The 14104-nt window shown below is 43.0% G+C and overlaps 1 protein-coding gene across 1 annotated transcript in view; it reads left to right on the forward strand.

Moving 5' to 3' along the window:
- ATM (ATM serine/threonine kinase) overlaps window positions 1-14104 on the forward strand; it is a 586955-nt gene that overhangs the window by 554001 nt on the left and 18850 nt on the right. The window contains exons 57-58 of the mRNA XM_029602465.1: window positions 751-900; window positions 9978-10143. Of these exons, the coding sequence (XP_029458325.1) occupies window positions 751-900; window positions 9978-10143 (316 nt within the window). The remainder of the gene's footprint in view (window positions 1-750; window positions 901-9977; window positions 10144-14104) is intronic.

Here is a 14104-nt window from a genome sequence, read left to right on the forward strand (position 1 = left end):
TCTCTTTTACGTGTGTCTGTGATGATTCGTGCCATGGAATTCTGCAGGATTTGTAGTGGCTTAATTGTGGAATAGGGGAGGCCTAGGAGAAGGGAGTTGCAGTAATCCAATTTAGCTAGGATGGTGGACTGCAAAACTAGGCGGAAGTCCTGAGCATGGAGCAGGGGTTTACGTTTTTTGAGGATGTGGAGTTTGTAGAAACCAACTTTCAGCAGTGATTTGACGTGGGGTTGGAGATTAAGGTGTTTATCTAATACAACACTTAGGTCTCTTACAGATGGCAGGAGGGGGTGGGTTGTGGTGGGTACCTTGGATGTGACCTGCGAGATGAATTCGGGCTTGTTGGATATGAGTAGGATTTCTGTTTTAGAAGTGTTGAGTGCAAGTTGGAGGTTGGCTAATAGTGCGTTGATGGAAGCTAGACAGGATTCCCAGAAGTTCAAGGTGTCTTGGAGGGTTTTTTGAATGGGGATGAGGATCTGTACATCATCCGAATTTCAAGTACAGTAGGCATTGTGCTTTTATTCAGTGCACATGATTACCAAGTGAACTCTTAGTAGTAGTGTCTAGTTTGCCACCACTGTGGTCTTTCGTTTTATTGAAGACTAATACTGGTTTATAGTGGGAAACAAGCTATAAGATGGTGTATTGATTTTCCTCCCACACCATAGTGCCACAGCCTTATTTGTGAGATGATGGATTTGATCACCCAGCACAGTAAAGACAACACACATTTTTGTTTTTCTTCAGGTAATTCCCCTCTCTCAGAGAAGTGGTGTCCTTGAGTGGTGCACCGGGACACTTCCTATTGGCGAATATTTGGTGAATTCAGAGGATGGGGCACATAAGAGATACAGGCCAAATGATTACAGTAGTTTTCAGTGCCAGAAGAAAATGGCGGTGAGTCACAGTCAACCCATTAAACAGGAAGAGAATGATTATTTTGATAATGTTGGAGTTGAGATTCTGGTTCTTTTTATTTTGTTTTAAAGCTTTTTTATTGAAACAATAAATGTGCCCATTCCTTCTTATGTACACCGAAAGCATATTACAAAATTTCAGTTCCACACACTCACCTCCCCATAAACTCAGTCTCTCCAACCAGTATCTGGTCCCAACTTCATCCTCTCTAACTCCCTTTTCAGCCTTTATTTATCAACTTGTTTGACACTAACACACAAAAAGAGAACATGCCAAAGTATACGTAAACTCTTACATGCATCCCACAACTTGAACCCTCCCCCAGCCTCTCCCTAACCAACGTCCTCTGTCCCAAAATACTTCCTCTATAATACTGCCTGCCCATCCTATGAGTCCCAAAGAGCCTTTCCTGGATCCTTTTCCCTGCTCCACTGCTACAGTCCTTACAATTAGATATGTTTCCTGTTCATGTATAAGGTTATGCCTCCAATTTCTTTTAAAAAGATCTTTTTGCACATGAAAGCAAATATGTTCTTTTTTATGTTTTTAATAGTATTTTAAGAACAGAGTTCTGTTTATGCTTTTTGCATTTTTATTTCTCCTTTGTTTTTTATCCTACTTACTACCATCTGTCCATTCCTGGTTGATAATTTTGTGACACAAAACAGGAGCAATGATCCACCCAGATGGATCACATGAAGTGCATTTCATGTCGAATTGGAGTTTCTTCCAGAGGAAAACTTTGAGTACATACAGGAGGCCTCCTGCATATCACTGTACCCTTTTCTGTTCAGTTTTCTTATGAACCATCAGAAAAGAACCTCCCCACCAGAACATTATCACCACCATATTGGGCCTATCGTCTTTTGGCACTCTGCACCAATTTTTTCTTGCTCATTTTTTTTTTAATGTTACTAGTTAGGCACTTCAGCACTTTAAATGTTTTTATTTTTCATTGTCACTGCCTCATTTTAACATGTAATTATGTCTTTGCCAAATGACATTCTGTGCTTGTGATTCTGTCACATGTTTTTCCCTCTCTGTGCATCTTTTTGCTTTTGAAAATGTGTTTTTCCTCATCATCCAGTAAGACCAGTCCAGATGAATGGGTTATGCCTACCAACCAGCAGATGGAGGCAGTTCCCCCTTAGAGGCATACATGCTGACTTCAGCCTGCCAATATTCTCCAGTAGATAGTAGGCAAGCACCCCATGTTACTTGACCAAGGCCTGGTTAAGTGGATGGAAAGAGGTTAGAGTCTGCCTCTTGAAGTGAAAAATTTGCCCTCCCACTCTGGGTTGAGGAAGCCATGGGTCCAGGACTGTTAGTCCGGCAGCTCCTGAAGTAAAAAATGTAACTGCCTCCCTCAGTTGAGCAAGCCATAGGACCAACCATGTTTTTCATTCAGTTCCTGCATTAAAAGCTTATGCTCCCTCCCTCAGTCAAGCAGGGCCTAGGGTGAGAGAGTTTTTTTCTGGAATAGTGTGACTTAGTCTCTTACCCCCACCATATATACACATTTCGTTTCTCTCTTTAATAATAAATTAATAATAATAATTAATAACGTAGAAACAAAAATAGATGAAATGGGAAAGGCCTTCAGCAGTTTTCGGTGCAGAGACGGTGTTGATTCGTGGACTAAAGCACCGGGTGAGCTGTTTTTGCAACCATGGCAGCTCTTCTCTGCTGCAGCAATGAGGCACATGCTATTTTCCTCTTGGGACCATGGGGAAAAGGCTACTATGTGTGTGGGTATCACAAGAATGGTGTTTGCCGGCGGGGGAAGTGTTTGTAATATGCTCCAAATTTATGGAGGAGAGGGAAAGGGAGAGGAGCATGGAATGAAGTTCTGGGGGGGAAGGAGAGGGCCTCTTTAGCAGAGCCATTAAGTCTCACTGTTCCCACTAGAGTGAGGCTGTCCACGCCAAGGCCATTTCTGGTCTACCAAGGATCCAGCCCCCTGATTTTGAGTAATTCCGTTGCACAGCTTTTGTGAGTGTCTTGTTGCTTATGAGACTAGCTCCAATTACTCATGTTATTTTGTGCAGATCTGAACAAATTGGTCACAGAAATGCTCAACTGAATCCTCAAGGTCATCAGGTTGCTTGCATTGAATACATTGATGCTTATGAGTGTGTCAAGTGACCTGTAGCCGGGGACTTTTCCATAGGTACGAGGCTTATTGGTGTTGATTTAGGTGTGGACTTTTGTGCTAGCAGCACTCACAGTTAGGGCTGGTTTGGTCTTTTTGCTGTGAGCATCACCACCTTGATCCCCAGACAATCTTACCATTAAACCTATATCAGGCCCTTCTAAGCAACAGTAATTTGTTGGCTGTTTTCTCTTTTGCAGTCCAAGTTGAAGATACAGAATCATCAGAATCCATTGGCTCCAATATTGATAGTTCCATAAAAATTGATTCTAGAGGCTCTCACCTCAGATTCTTCCCTGGAGCCATCTTCACAGCCTACAAAAAATTGCTCCCCAACTGGAGAGCCTAGGGTGCACTTTTTCAGTCTCTGGAAATTCCCAGGGACACTTAGAGGCAATGGCAGTCCGCCTTCTGCTAAATGATAATATAAACATCCATACTTGTTGCTACTTGACAATAAGGAGCAGATGTGAAATATGTGTAGGCAACATCTAGATACAACCACACACAACTCCATCAGCAGAAACATGATGGTTTGATCTCTGTAAAGTCCAAGAAACGTAAGGCATATGCATGCGTCCCAACATGCCATAAGTCTAAGACTCTGATCTTCATTATGAAGTATTTATATCAGAATGCTGTGTTTACATTCTGGTATACATGACCAGACATTTTTGAGCCCAGTGAAATGAAATGCAAACTTGTGCTCAATTTGTCCCTCAGGACAAAATTTTGAAATTTCACTTCTTATGACCAAAGAAGTGGAATATGGGATGCATGTGGTTCATTCATCTTATGAGGCAGTGAGTCTCTCTGCCATGGCCATTAACAAACACAGAATATTGTGACTTCAAGAAAGGCTTCAGAGCAAATCTACTGATATGTTAGGCTCAGCAATATCTTTGGCAAAAAGAAACAAGAGACTCAGGATCTCTTTAAGGACCTTCAGACCATTTTTCAAACTCTTTCCACTTTCACTGCTAGCTCACTTTCTAATCAAAATTTCAGGGTCCATTCTAGAGGATGGAGTATTTCACTCAATAAAAATGAACAGAAATGCCATACGGGGTCAGACCAAAGGTCCATCAAGCCTAGCATCCTGTCTCTGACAGTGGCCTGTCCCAAATAAATCCAGTTTCTTGTTGCTCATTCCTAAGGATAAGTGGTGGGTTACCTGGTGAATAACTGTTTCTAGACTTTTCTTCAAGGCATTTGTCCAAACCCTTTTGAAACCCAGCTATACTAGTTGTTTTGACCACACATCCTCCAGCAACAAATTCCACAACTGATTGTGCATTGCATGAAAAATATATTTTCTCCAATTTTTTTTAGATCTGTTACCTATTAGTTTCAAGGAATATTCCTTAATCCTAGTACTATTTGAAAGGGTAAATAAACATTCCCTATTTACCTATTCTACTCCACTCATGATTTTATAATAAACCTCTGTCATATTCCTTCTTGGACTTCTCTTCTCCAAGCTAAAGAGCCCTAACCTATGTAGCCTTTCTCCATGAGGGAGTCATTTCATCCACTTTACCATTTTTGTTGCCCTTCTCTGTACGTTTTTAAATTCCACAATATATTTTTTGAGATGGAGCAATCAAAACTGCATACAATACTCGAGGTGTGATTGTACACTAGATTTAAACAGAGGCATTTTGATGGTCCCCATTTAATTCTCCTTTCTTTTCCAAATAAATCCTAGTATTCTGTTTGCTTTTTTGACTGCCACTGCACCAAAGATTTCAATGTACAGTCCACAGTAATTCAAAAATCCTTTGTCTGGGTGGCGGTTCTTTTTTTTTTTATTATTATTATTTATGCATTTTCCATTATTACAACAAGAATTTTTTCTTCTGTTGTTGAATATAGATACCATAATTTTCACTAAAGAATTAAACATTACATTCTATATTATCTGTAAACTTCAGGTAATAGTGGGAGAGTAGGTGCAATCAGCTATTATAAAGAAAAAAAAATAAACACAGGTTTTTAAAATCTATTATAAATAAAGAGATACTAAACATCCGGTATACATCATCTATCCTCCAAGCCCATTACTGTCGCCCCTTGGGTATGTGAGTCCAGAAATGCACGGAGTTGTGAAGACTCAAAGAAAACATATTTGTGATTTAAATACTGTATCTCACATTTGCATGGGAATTTTAGAAGGAACTTGCCCCCTTGGGCTACCACCTCGGGTCTCATTCCAAGAAATGTCCTCCTCCTTTCTTGGGTAGTTCTAGACAAATCAGGGTACATCCATATCTTTTCACCATGAAAAAGTGCTAGGCGATATCGCATAAATATGCGCAATACAGAATCTTGATCAGTTAAAAGCGCGAAGGAAACATGAAGTGTTAATCTTCTAGATATTACAATTTCCAATGAGGACTCAAGTATATATGTTAGGTTTAGAGAAGCCTCTGCTGGCTTATTTCCAGTCGTGGTATCAGCTTTTACAGAAAGGTAATACATTTTTGAAATAACAGGAAGTGCTTGCAGAGGCATTTTCAAAATCTGAATAAGGTATTCTTTAAACATTTCATATGCAGTAATCATTTTCACAAAAGGAAAATTAAGAACCCTGAGATTTAAATATTTCAAAGAATTATCTGTGTTTTCCAGCTTTTTTTCGTTCACAATATCCATCCGAGCAAATGTTTGCTGCCAGGCCTCCACATTTTCCATCCATGATTCCAACGTCTCTAACTTTGTATTGTTTATAGATAGGATTTACAATATTTAGAAATCGTTGATTAGAATCCAGAGTGATTTTAGTCAGATTTACAATTGCAATTTCCAGTGATTTTATGGCAGACCATAAAGAGTCTAGAAGTAATCTCCACAGGTTTCTCCAAGGAGGGTATAATACTCGTAGCAGGCCTGGGCTCCAATTCACCCACTGTAGCCTGGGTCCCACTTCTCATCCTCTCAGAAATGTCTCCCAGCAAGTTACCAGAGTCCCTGGTTGTCAAAGGAGGAATAGGCCTCACCTGAGAAAAAATCTCTTTGTTATCCGGTGCTTCCAAAAAGGGAGCTTCAGGCGTCAATTTGCTTTCTTCTTCCTCTCTGGCATTTGAAGGAGTCAAATCGATGTTCAAATGTTGAGGCAGAGAGGGAGTGCTCGGAGCGCCGGGACTTAAAGATATTACCTCAGCCAGTAGCGCCGACGCCCGCTCTGCATCAGCATCTACAGCAGCTCTCTCTACCGGCGTAGTCCCCAATGCTGCTATGAAGAAGGTCTGAATCCTCGGCTGAGATGTCTCTGGTAAGGGAGATGAAGTAGAAATCTCCCTTACCTTTGCCTTTCGCTTAGTATGCGGCATTGTGTAAAGGAAATAAGTATCAAAAATTCTGAATGGAGAGAAACTCCTTCACGTCTATCTCAGACGGTGGCCATCTTGCTCTCCCTGGGTGGTTATTCTTAATGTGGAACCCAACATTTTGCATCTAAAGTTAAGAATATTTTTCCTTATGTTCATCACTTTAAATTTAATTTGCCACTTAGATGTCCATTTCTTCAGTCATGTGAGGTCCTTCTGCATTTCCTCACAGCTTACCTATATTTTATATTTTTGTGTCAGCTACAAATTTGATCACTTCACTCATCATGTCCTTTTTTAGATCATTAATGAATAAGTTAAACAGCACCAATCGAAGTACAGATCCCTAGGGCACTCCTCTGTTCTGAAAAAACTGACAATTTAATCCCACTCTTTGTTTCCTTTTAACCAGTTTCAAATTCACAGTAAGTCAATGCCTCCTATAATTGTTAGCGCACTAAAGTTGTGGATTGAGTGGGCTATAAGTATTTTAAATAAATATCCCATAACTTTTTAATTTTCTAAGGAGCCTCTCATGAGAAGTCGTTCGGTCCATGTCTTTCCATACCTGGACGACTGGCTGATGCGGAGCAACTCCACTCCGGGGCCCTGAGTGCACTGGCCTTGATGGTTCAGACCTTACAGACATTGGGATTCGTTATCAACTTCCCCAAGTCACATCTCGATCCATCTCCACAGCTCGACTTCATCGGCGCCAGGTTGGATATGGCACAAGCAAAGGCTTTTCTACCCAGGGATTGAGCGGTCGCCCTCTCCTCACTGGCCACTCTCGTTCACAACAGAAAGAGGGTGCTGGCCCATCTGCTCTTCTGCCTGGTGGACCATATAGCGGCCTCAGTCCATGTGACCCCCTTGGCTCGCCTCTGCATGAGGGACCCTCAGTGGGCCTTGCAGTCCTAGTGGCAGAGGTATCCAGAATCTGGAGGCACCAGTGACAGTCACAGACCCTCTTCACCTCTCCCTGACCTGGTGGGAGACCCTGCCCAATTTGGAAACTGGGCTCTCTTTTCAGCCACCGCCACCCCAGGTGACCCTCACCACCGATGCCTTGCCTCAGGAGTGGGGGGCCACAAGGACGGCTTGCATACTCAGGACCTTTGGACTGCGGCCAAGGCCTGTTGCCAGATAAATTTCCTGAAGCTGCAGGTGATCTGGTATGCCCTTGTGGGCCTTCCAAGGCAAGCTGTCCTCCAAGGTCGCCCTCATGAAAACGGACAACCAAGTGGCGATGTGTTACCTCAAGCAGGGCGGCATGGGCTCCTTCCTTCTCTGCCAGGAAGCGATACAATTCTTGGATTGGGCCTTTTCCAGGGTGATGTATCTGCGGGCCCACCTACCTACCAAGTCACCTGAACACATTGGCGGACTGCTTCAGCCGGTTGTTTCAGCCACACAAGTGGTCCCTGAACCCAGCGGTGGCAGCCGACTTGTTCCGTCGCTGAGGCACGCCGGACATGGATCTGTTCGCCTCTCCCCACAACCACAAGGTGAGCATGTTCTTCTCCCTGGTACCGGGGAGAAACCATCCAGCCTGTGACGCGTTCTCCCGTCACTGGGGACAAGGTCTCATGTATGCGTACCCGCCTGTCCTGCTCCTCTCGAGGACTCTGATGAAACTGCAAGAGGACGGGGATCCATGATCCTGGTGGCACCCTCCTGGCCAAGGCAGATGTGGTTTCCTCTGCTCCAGGATCTGTCCATGAGTGCACCGGTTCTGCCGGGGGCGGCTCCCAACCTCCTCTTGTAGAACCAGGGCACCCTTCGCCACCCAAACCTCCAGGCCCTGGCCCTCATAGTGTGGATGTTGAGCGCATGATCCTCCAGCCCTTGCAGCTCTCGGATTGTGTCCTGGAAACCTTCCACCTGAAAATCTTACAGCTCAAAGTGGAAGCGTTTCTCCACCTGGTGAGGCGGCCACGGACTGGACCCTTTCTCCTGTCCGCTCCCTTGCCTGCTGGATTACCTTTGGCACCTGTCCGAGTCTGGCCTCCAAACCAGCTCGGTTCAGGTACACCTCAGCGCCTATCACCAATGAGTTGCTGGAGCGCCCATTTCAGACCAGCCACTGGTCAGGTGCTTCTTGCGGGGCCTGGTTCAACTGAAGCCACCACTTCGCCCACCAGCACCCCCGTGGGATCTCAACGTTGCTCTGGCGAGGCTCATGCAGCAACCATTCGAGCCTCTCAAATCCCATGACCTGAGGTTCCTCAACTGGAAAGTTATGTTGCTGTTGGCGATCACTTCCACTCGCAGGGTAAGAGAGATCCAGGCCCTGGTCACGTATGCTCCCTACACAAAATCCTTCTATGATCGTGTGGTGCTGCGCACCCATCCAAAATTTCTGACGAAGGTGGTGACTGCTTTCCACAATAATCAGTCAATCATCCTTCCCACGGGCTCATTCTCACCCAGGAGAACATGCTCTCCACACTCTGGATTGCATGCGGGTGCTCGCTTTCTGTTTGGATTGCACTGCGACCCATAGGCAGTCTACCCAGCTCTTTGTGTCTTTTGACCCCGAAAGACTGGGAGCAACAGAGGGGAAGCAAACTTTGTCAAACTGGCTAGCAGATTGCATTACCTTCTGCTTCGAGCAGGCAGGCCTTCAGCTAACTGGCAGGGTGAAAGCTCACTCTGTGCGGGCTATGGCGGCATCAGTGGCCCATCTGTATGCGGTCCCTGTCGCTAAAATCTGCAGGGCCGTGACCTGGAGCTCTCTCCACACCTTTGCGGCTCATTCTGTCTTGACAAGGATAGTCGCCAGGACAGCGCTTTTGGCCAATCTGTCCTGCGCAAAATTTTCCAGTCCTGAACCCAACTATCTTTCATCGTGCTCTGTGTGGGACTAGACCGTCCCTGTTCCCCACCGCGCCACAGTTGTGTTGTGCCCTTTGGCACCTTGTTCGGCTACTGTGGGTCCCTCTGCTCACAGGGGACAGTCTGGAGCTCTGTAATCACTCACATTGGGGACTACCATCCTGCTTGTCCTAGGAGAAAGTACAGTTGCTTACCTGTAACAAGTATTATCCTAGGACAGCAGGATGTTAGTCCTCAGGAATCCTGCCCGCCTGCCCATGATGTTCGGTTCACCTTTTTCTATGGGAGATAATATGTATAGATTTGAGAATGCAATCTAGGCATCTTGTTTTCCTCTTTCAACCTAAACACTCCTCAGGGAACGCCTCCTAATGTGGCGAAAACTATGCACACCATGTAAAGGATCTACAGTTTTCAGGCAAATATTTTACCCAGGTAAATCAGTATTTATCCTGGTAAATAGCTTATGAAAATTGCCCTCATTAAGTATGTTATAGGGATGAAGGTAGCTAATATTTGCAAACTATCTTGTGACGTTTTAGCACTATAGTGAGGAGGGTATACATAACTCCTTGCTGTTTCATACTACTTCATTATTTTAAGCCCTGCTCCATTTATTAATATTATGTGCCATTGTATTATGGAAAAAAAATTAGGAAATTAAGCTCAATATATATAATTAACTGGATTGCATGTAAATTTTTTTAAAAATTGTACACTTTTTGATTTTTTGAAAGGAAGTGCAAAGGGGACGTCCTGAGGATAAGTGTCAAGCTTATCTGGATATCTGCCAGCATTTTCGACCAGTGTTCCGCTACTTCTGCATGGAAAAATTCTTGGATCCAGCTGTTTGGTTTGAGAAGCGTCTGGCTTATACACGTAGCGTAGCTACATCATCTATTGGTAATGTCTTATTTCTATAGCAAGATCATGACGTGAAAAAAAACCTGTTTTGGGTAATTTAATTTGTGTTTTTTCTTGCAAGCATAATATAGGCATATGATATATGCGGAAGGAATGAAAATGACTCCTTTATATAGTGGATTGGATAGCAAAATCTAATTTTAAAGTACAGTACTGAAAATGTAATTTGATTGCAGCGCTGTTTTATATGACCTTAAGCTACATGTGTGATTATAGCTTGAGCTGAAGGAATTTCTCTTTAAGAGTGAAAACGCTGTATTATTAGCAGTGAATCTGAGCTAAAGTAACAGATCGGCATATTGGAGACACTATTTTTGATATTTTAAACTTTGCTGCCACAGATAGAATGCGTCTGTTTATTACACGCTCTTCTTGTGGACTAAAGTTCAAATGTTAAAACTAGAAAACCTTAAAAGAAGTAATTTGGTATATCCTTCCTGCTCACTGTTATGTTCAGGTACAAGAAGCTGAATTAAGAGAATGTGGTGTGAATAGTCATTTTGCTGTACCATGTACACAAGGTATTAGCTTAGATATTGTTTTATGGGCCGAATATAATAGAATACGAGTAAAAACTTTGAGCTAAACTTTAGCTCACGTTTTCTTTACTCACATACAGGCCAATACAGTAAAGTGCGTTCTGCTGAGCGCACTGTTCGCCTGGGTTGGATGCGCGTTTTGGACACACGTCCACAGCCCCTTATACCATAAGGAGTTTAGTGCATCCAAAATACGCGGCCAAACTGCACGCGCCCCCCCCCCCCCCCCCCCCCCCGAAAAAAAAAACAAAACTAATAGCGCTCATCACATGCAAATGCATGTTGATGAGGCTATTAGCTATTCGCCCAAGATACAGTTAAAAAGAAAAAAAAAAAGTGCACCCGATCATCACATTTTACACTCTGAAATTAATGCTTGCCCAAGAGCAGGCATTAATTTCTGAGTAGCCCAGAAAAGTGTACAGAAAATTATAACATACTGTTTTTTTTGTACATCCTCTGACTTGGTGGTGGTATTAAGTTGGAGGAACCAAAAGTTAAAAAAAATAAATAAAAGTGTGCCGGTGGGTCAGGTTAGGAAAACGGATGCTGACAGCCACCTCTCCTGGGCTTCCTCTGCTAAGGAGGCACTAGGGGCGCACTGTTGGCCCTAGCGCTTCCTTTATAGCGCGATCCCTCATTTAAATACAGTATCAAGCGCATATAAGGAAAGCGGGCGCTTAACACTGAGAACCCTTTTTCCTGCGACCTTATTGTATTGCCCTAATAGTAAAAATTGAGTTAACTCCCAATGCAGTAAGCTAATGGTATGGTAATGCATCTGATATTTTTTTTAAAATAGCACGCTAACCCAAAAATGTATGGAGAAGACATATTTAGTATGCATAAAATATGATTTATATGCATAAAACATGTTTTCTACGCAAAACAATTGTGTGCACTGTATCTTATGAGCATATAACAAGATTTATGCCCACAAACCATATTTTGTATTCAAATTATATTTTGCGCATAAAAAGTATGCATTATGCACAGAAAATTTGATTTGTGCACAAATGGTGTGTTCAAGTAAGTTCCAAGCACAGGACTCCCATAACATAAACTTTAGGTTCAGCTCCACAGACTAACAGAAGCCTGAGTAACTTTATTCTTGTTGTGAAGAGGAGTTAAATTTCCAACTTTAAAAAACCATGAGTTCAAGCCTGTGTGCTTCTCTGTATCGGGGAGTAATCGTTAATGCTTTTATTTCATATGTGCTAGTTTGTGCGCACATTTTGTTGCATGCAAAACTAGTTGCTGCATCGAGAGGAAAGTCTGAGCTCAAAAATATGCACACATTCACAGGTAAACCCATGTGTGCATCCCAGTGCACTTTATTACCTCTGGACCATAAAGTGATAAAGGAGCTTATTTCAATAAAATTGCATGGTAGTTACATCTTTAAGAACCAAGCTCAAGAGTTGGTTGAAACCAGTGTTTCCCAAATTGTGGCCTTGAGAACACTCAACAGATCTGGTTTTCAGGATAACCAAAATATAACCAGATAGCTGTGTTCATAGACCAAATGTATGTAAATAAGGTATATAAATATGGGTAAAAAGAACAGACCTGTTTTCACTGGTTAGAAGGTCTTCCATAATTACACGTAAGCAGTCAATTTTGTATTTTGTTTTGTATTAAATAGATAGTCAGCAAGGCAGGCAAAAAACAGAAGTTTGTGTGTTTGTATTTCCCCATCCTCCCACCCACCCCAGCTCATCCTTCAATTTATAAGTAGGTGACACTTTCACACTAAAAAAAAAGTAAAAAAATAATAAACAATCAGTCTTTTAACTTAAATTCAGAAATTCCCCACACCTTATCAAGAGTTTAATAATTCCCTTGTAGGTCACTACCAGATATATAGTGAATACACTAATACATTTAAAGGATCCTAATTGTATGCACCTCTACTCCCATAACAACCTAAAACTTAACAAACTTAAGATGTTGGCAGCTGTCCAGCAGCAAGAGGGGGGCTTCCCAGTCTTTTGCATCAAGCATCAGATATATTATTTTTTTACCCACCAATGAGAAATTATACGTGTGCATCTGATGCAAGGAGCTTCTGTCTCTCAGAGAACAAATCCGATCTCTGGAGGCCAGAGTGGCAGACCTGGAGGAGCTGAGGCAGACAGAGAGGTATATAGATGAGACCTTCAGGGACATCGTAGCCAAGTCCCAACTCCAGTCTGGCAGCCCTGGTGCTGCCTTGGAGGAGGAAGGTTTCATGATCAGAGATCATCAACCTGGTGCAGCAGGAAATTATCCTGTAGCAAGTACCTGCTCTCCAGGTAGTCCATTGTCCTCTCGCACCGAGGATGTGTCTCCCAGGGCTACTGCCCAGGAGGGAAGGGTTAGGTCAGCCATCATAGTTGGTGATTTGATTATTAGGAATGTAGACAGCTGGTGACTGGTAGACGTGAGGATCACTTGGTAACATGCCTACCTGGTGCAAAGGTGGCAGACCTCACGTGTCACCTAGATAGGATTTTATACAGTGCTAAGAAGGAGCTGATTCTCGTGGAACCAGGCTGCTGGTGCTAACCCTTTAAAAAAGAGATAGAGCAGCTTTTAAACTAAATCAAAGGGGAAAGTCGACAGTCGCTCAGCAGCACATGGTTTGGAGGGAGGTACCTTCGAAGGATACTAATGAAGTATTAGAGTTAGGGCATCCCAACAGAGAAGTTCCAATAATAATAAAAGTAGTCCAAGTGCCTATAATTAAAACTTCACCTGAGCTAAAAGATTCCAATTTATCCCTGTCAATTGAAAAGCAGAATGTTAATACAAACAAAAAAACACTGTGAAATGTTTGTATGCTAATGCCAGAAGTCTAAGAAATAAGATGTGAGAATTAGAGTGTATAGCAGTAAATATTGACATAGACTTAATTGGCATCTCAGAGACATGGTGGAAAGAGTTAACCAATGGGATAGTGCTATACCAAGGTACAAATTATATCGCAATGACAGAGAGGAGCATCTTGGTGGCGGGGTGGCGCTTTATGTCCTGGATGGCATAGAGTCCAACAGGATAAAGATTCTGCATGACACTAAATGCACAATCAAATCTTTATGGGTAGAAATCCTTTGCTGTTAGGGAAGAGTATAGTGATAGGAGTATACTACCATCCACCTGGCCAAGATGGTGAGACGGACAGTGAAATGACAAGAGAAATTAGGGAAGCTAAACAAGGCCCGGATTCATCATTCTTCACAGAATGATGAATCCTGCGAAAATGGGGGGCGGGGAGGCGAAGTGGGGGGGGGGGGGGGGCAGACCTGCGAAAGCCCACAGCCTTCGCACCACAGCGGGCGCGGGCTGCCAGCTTTTGCACCGAATAGCACCACCGTGAAAGGTGATGCTATTCGGCATGCTACTGCCGACGATAATGTTAG

Source organism: Rhinatrema bivittatum, chromosome 5 (assembly GCF_901001135.1).
Source record: "Rhinatrema bivittatum chromosome 5, aRhiBiv1.1, whole genome shotgun sequence".
NCBI classification, from domain to species: Eukaryota; Metazoa; Chordata; class Amphibia; order Gymnophiona; family Rhinatrematidae; genus Rhinatrema; species Rhinatrema bivittatum.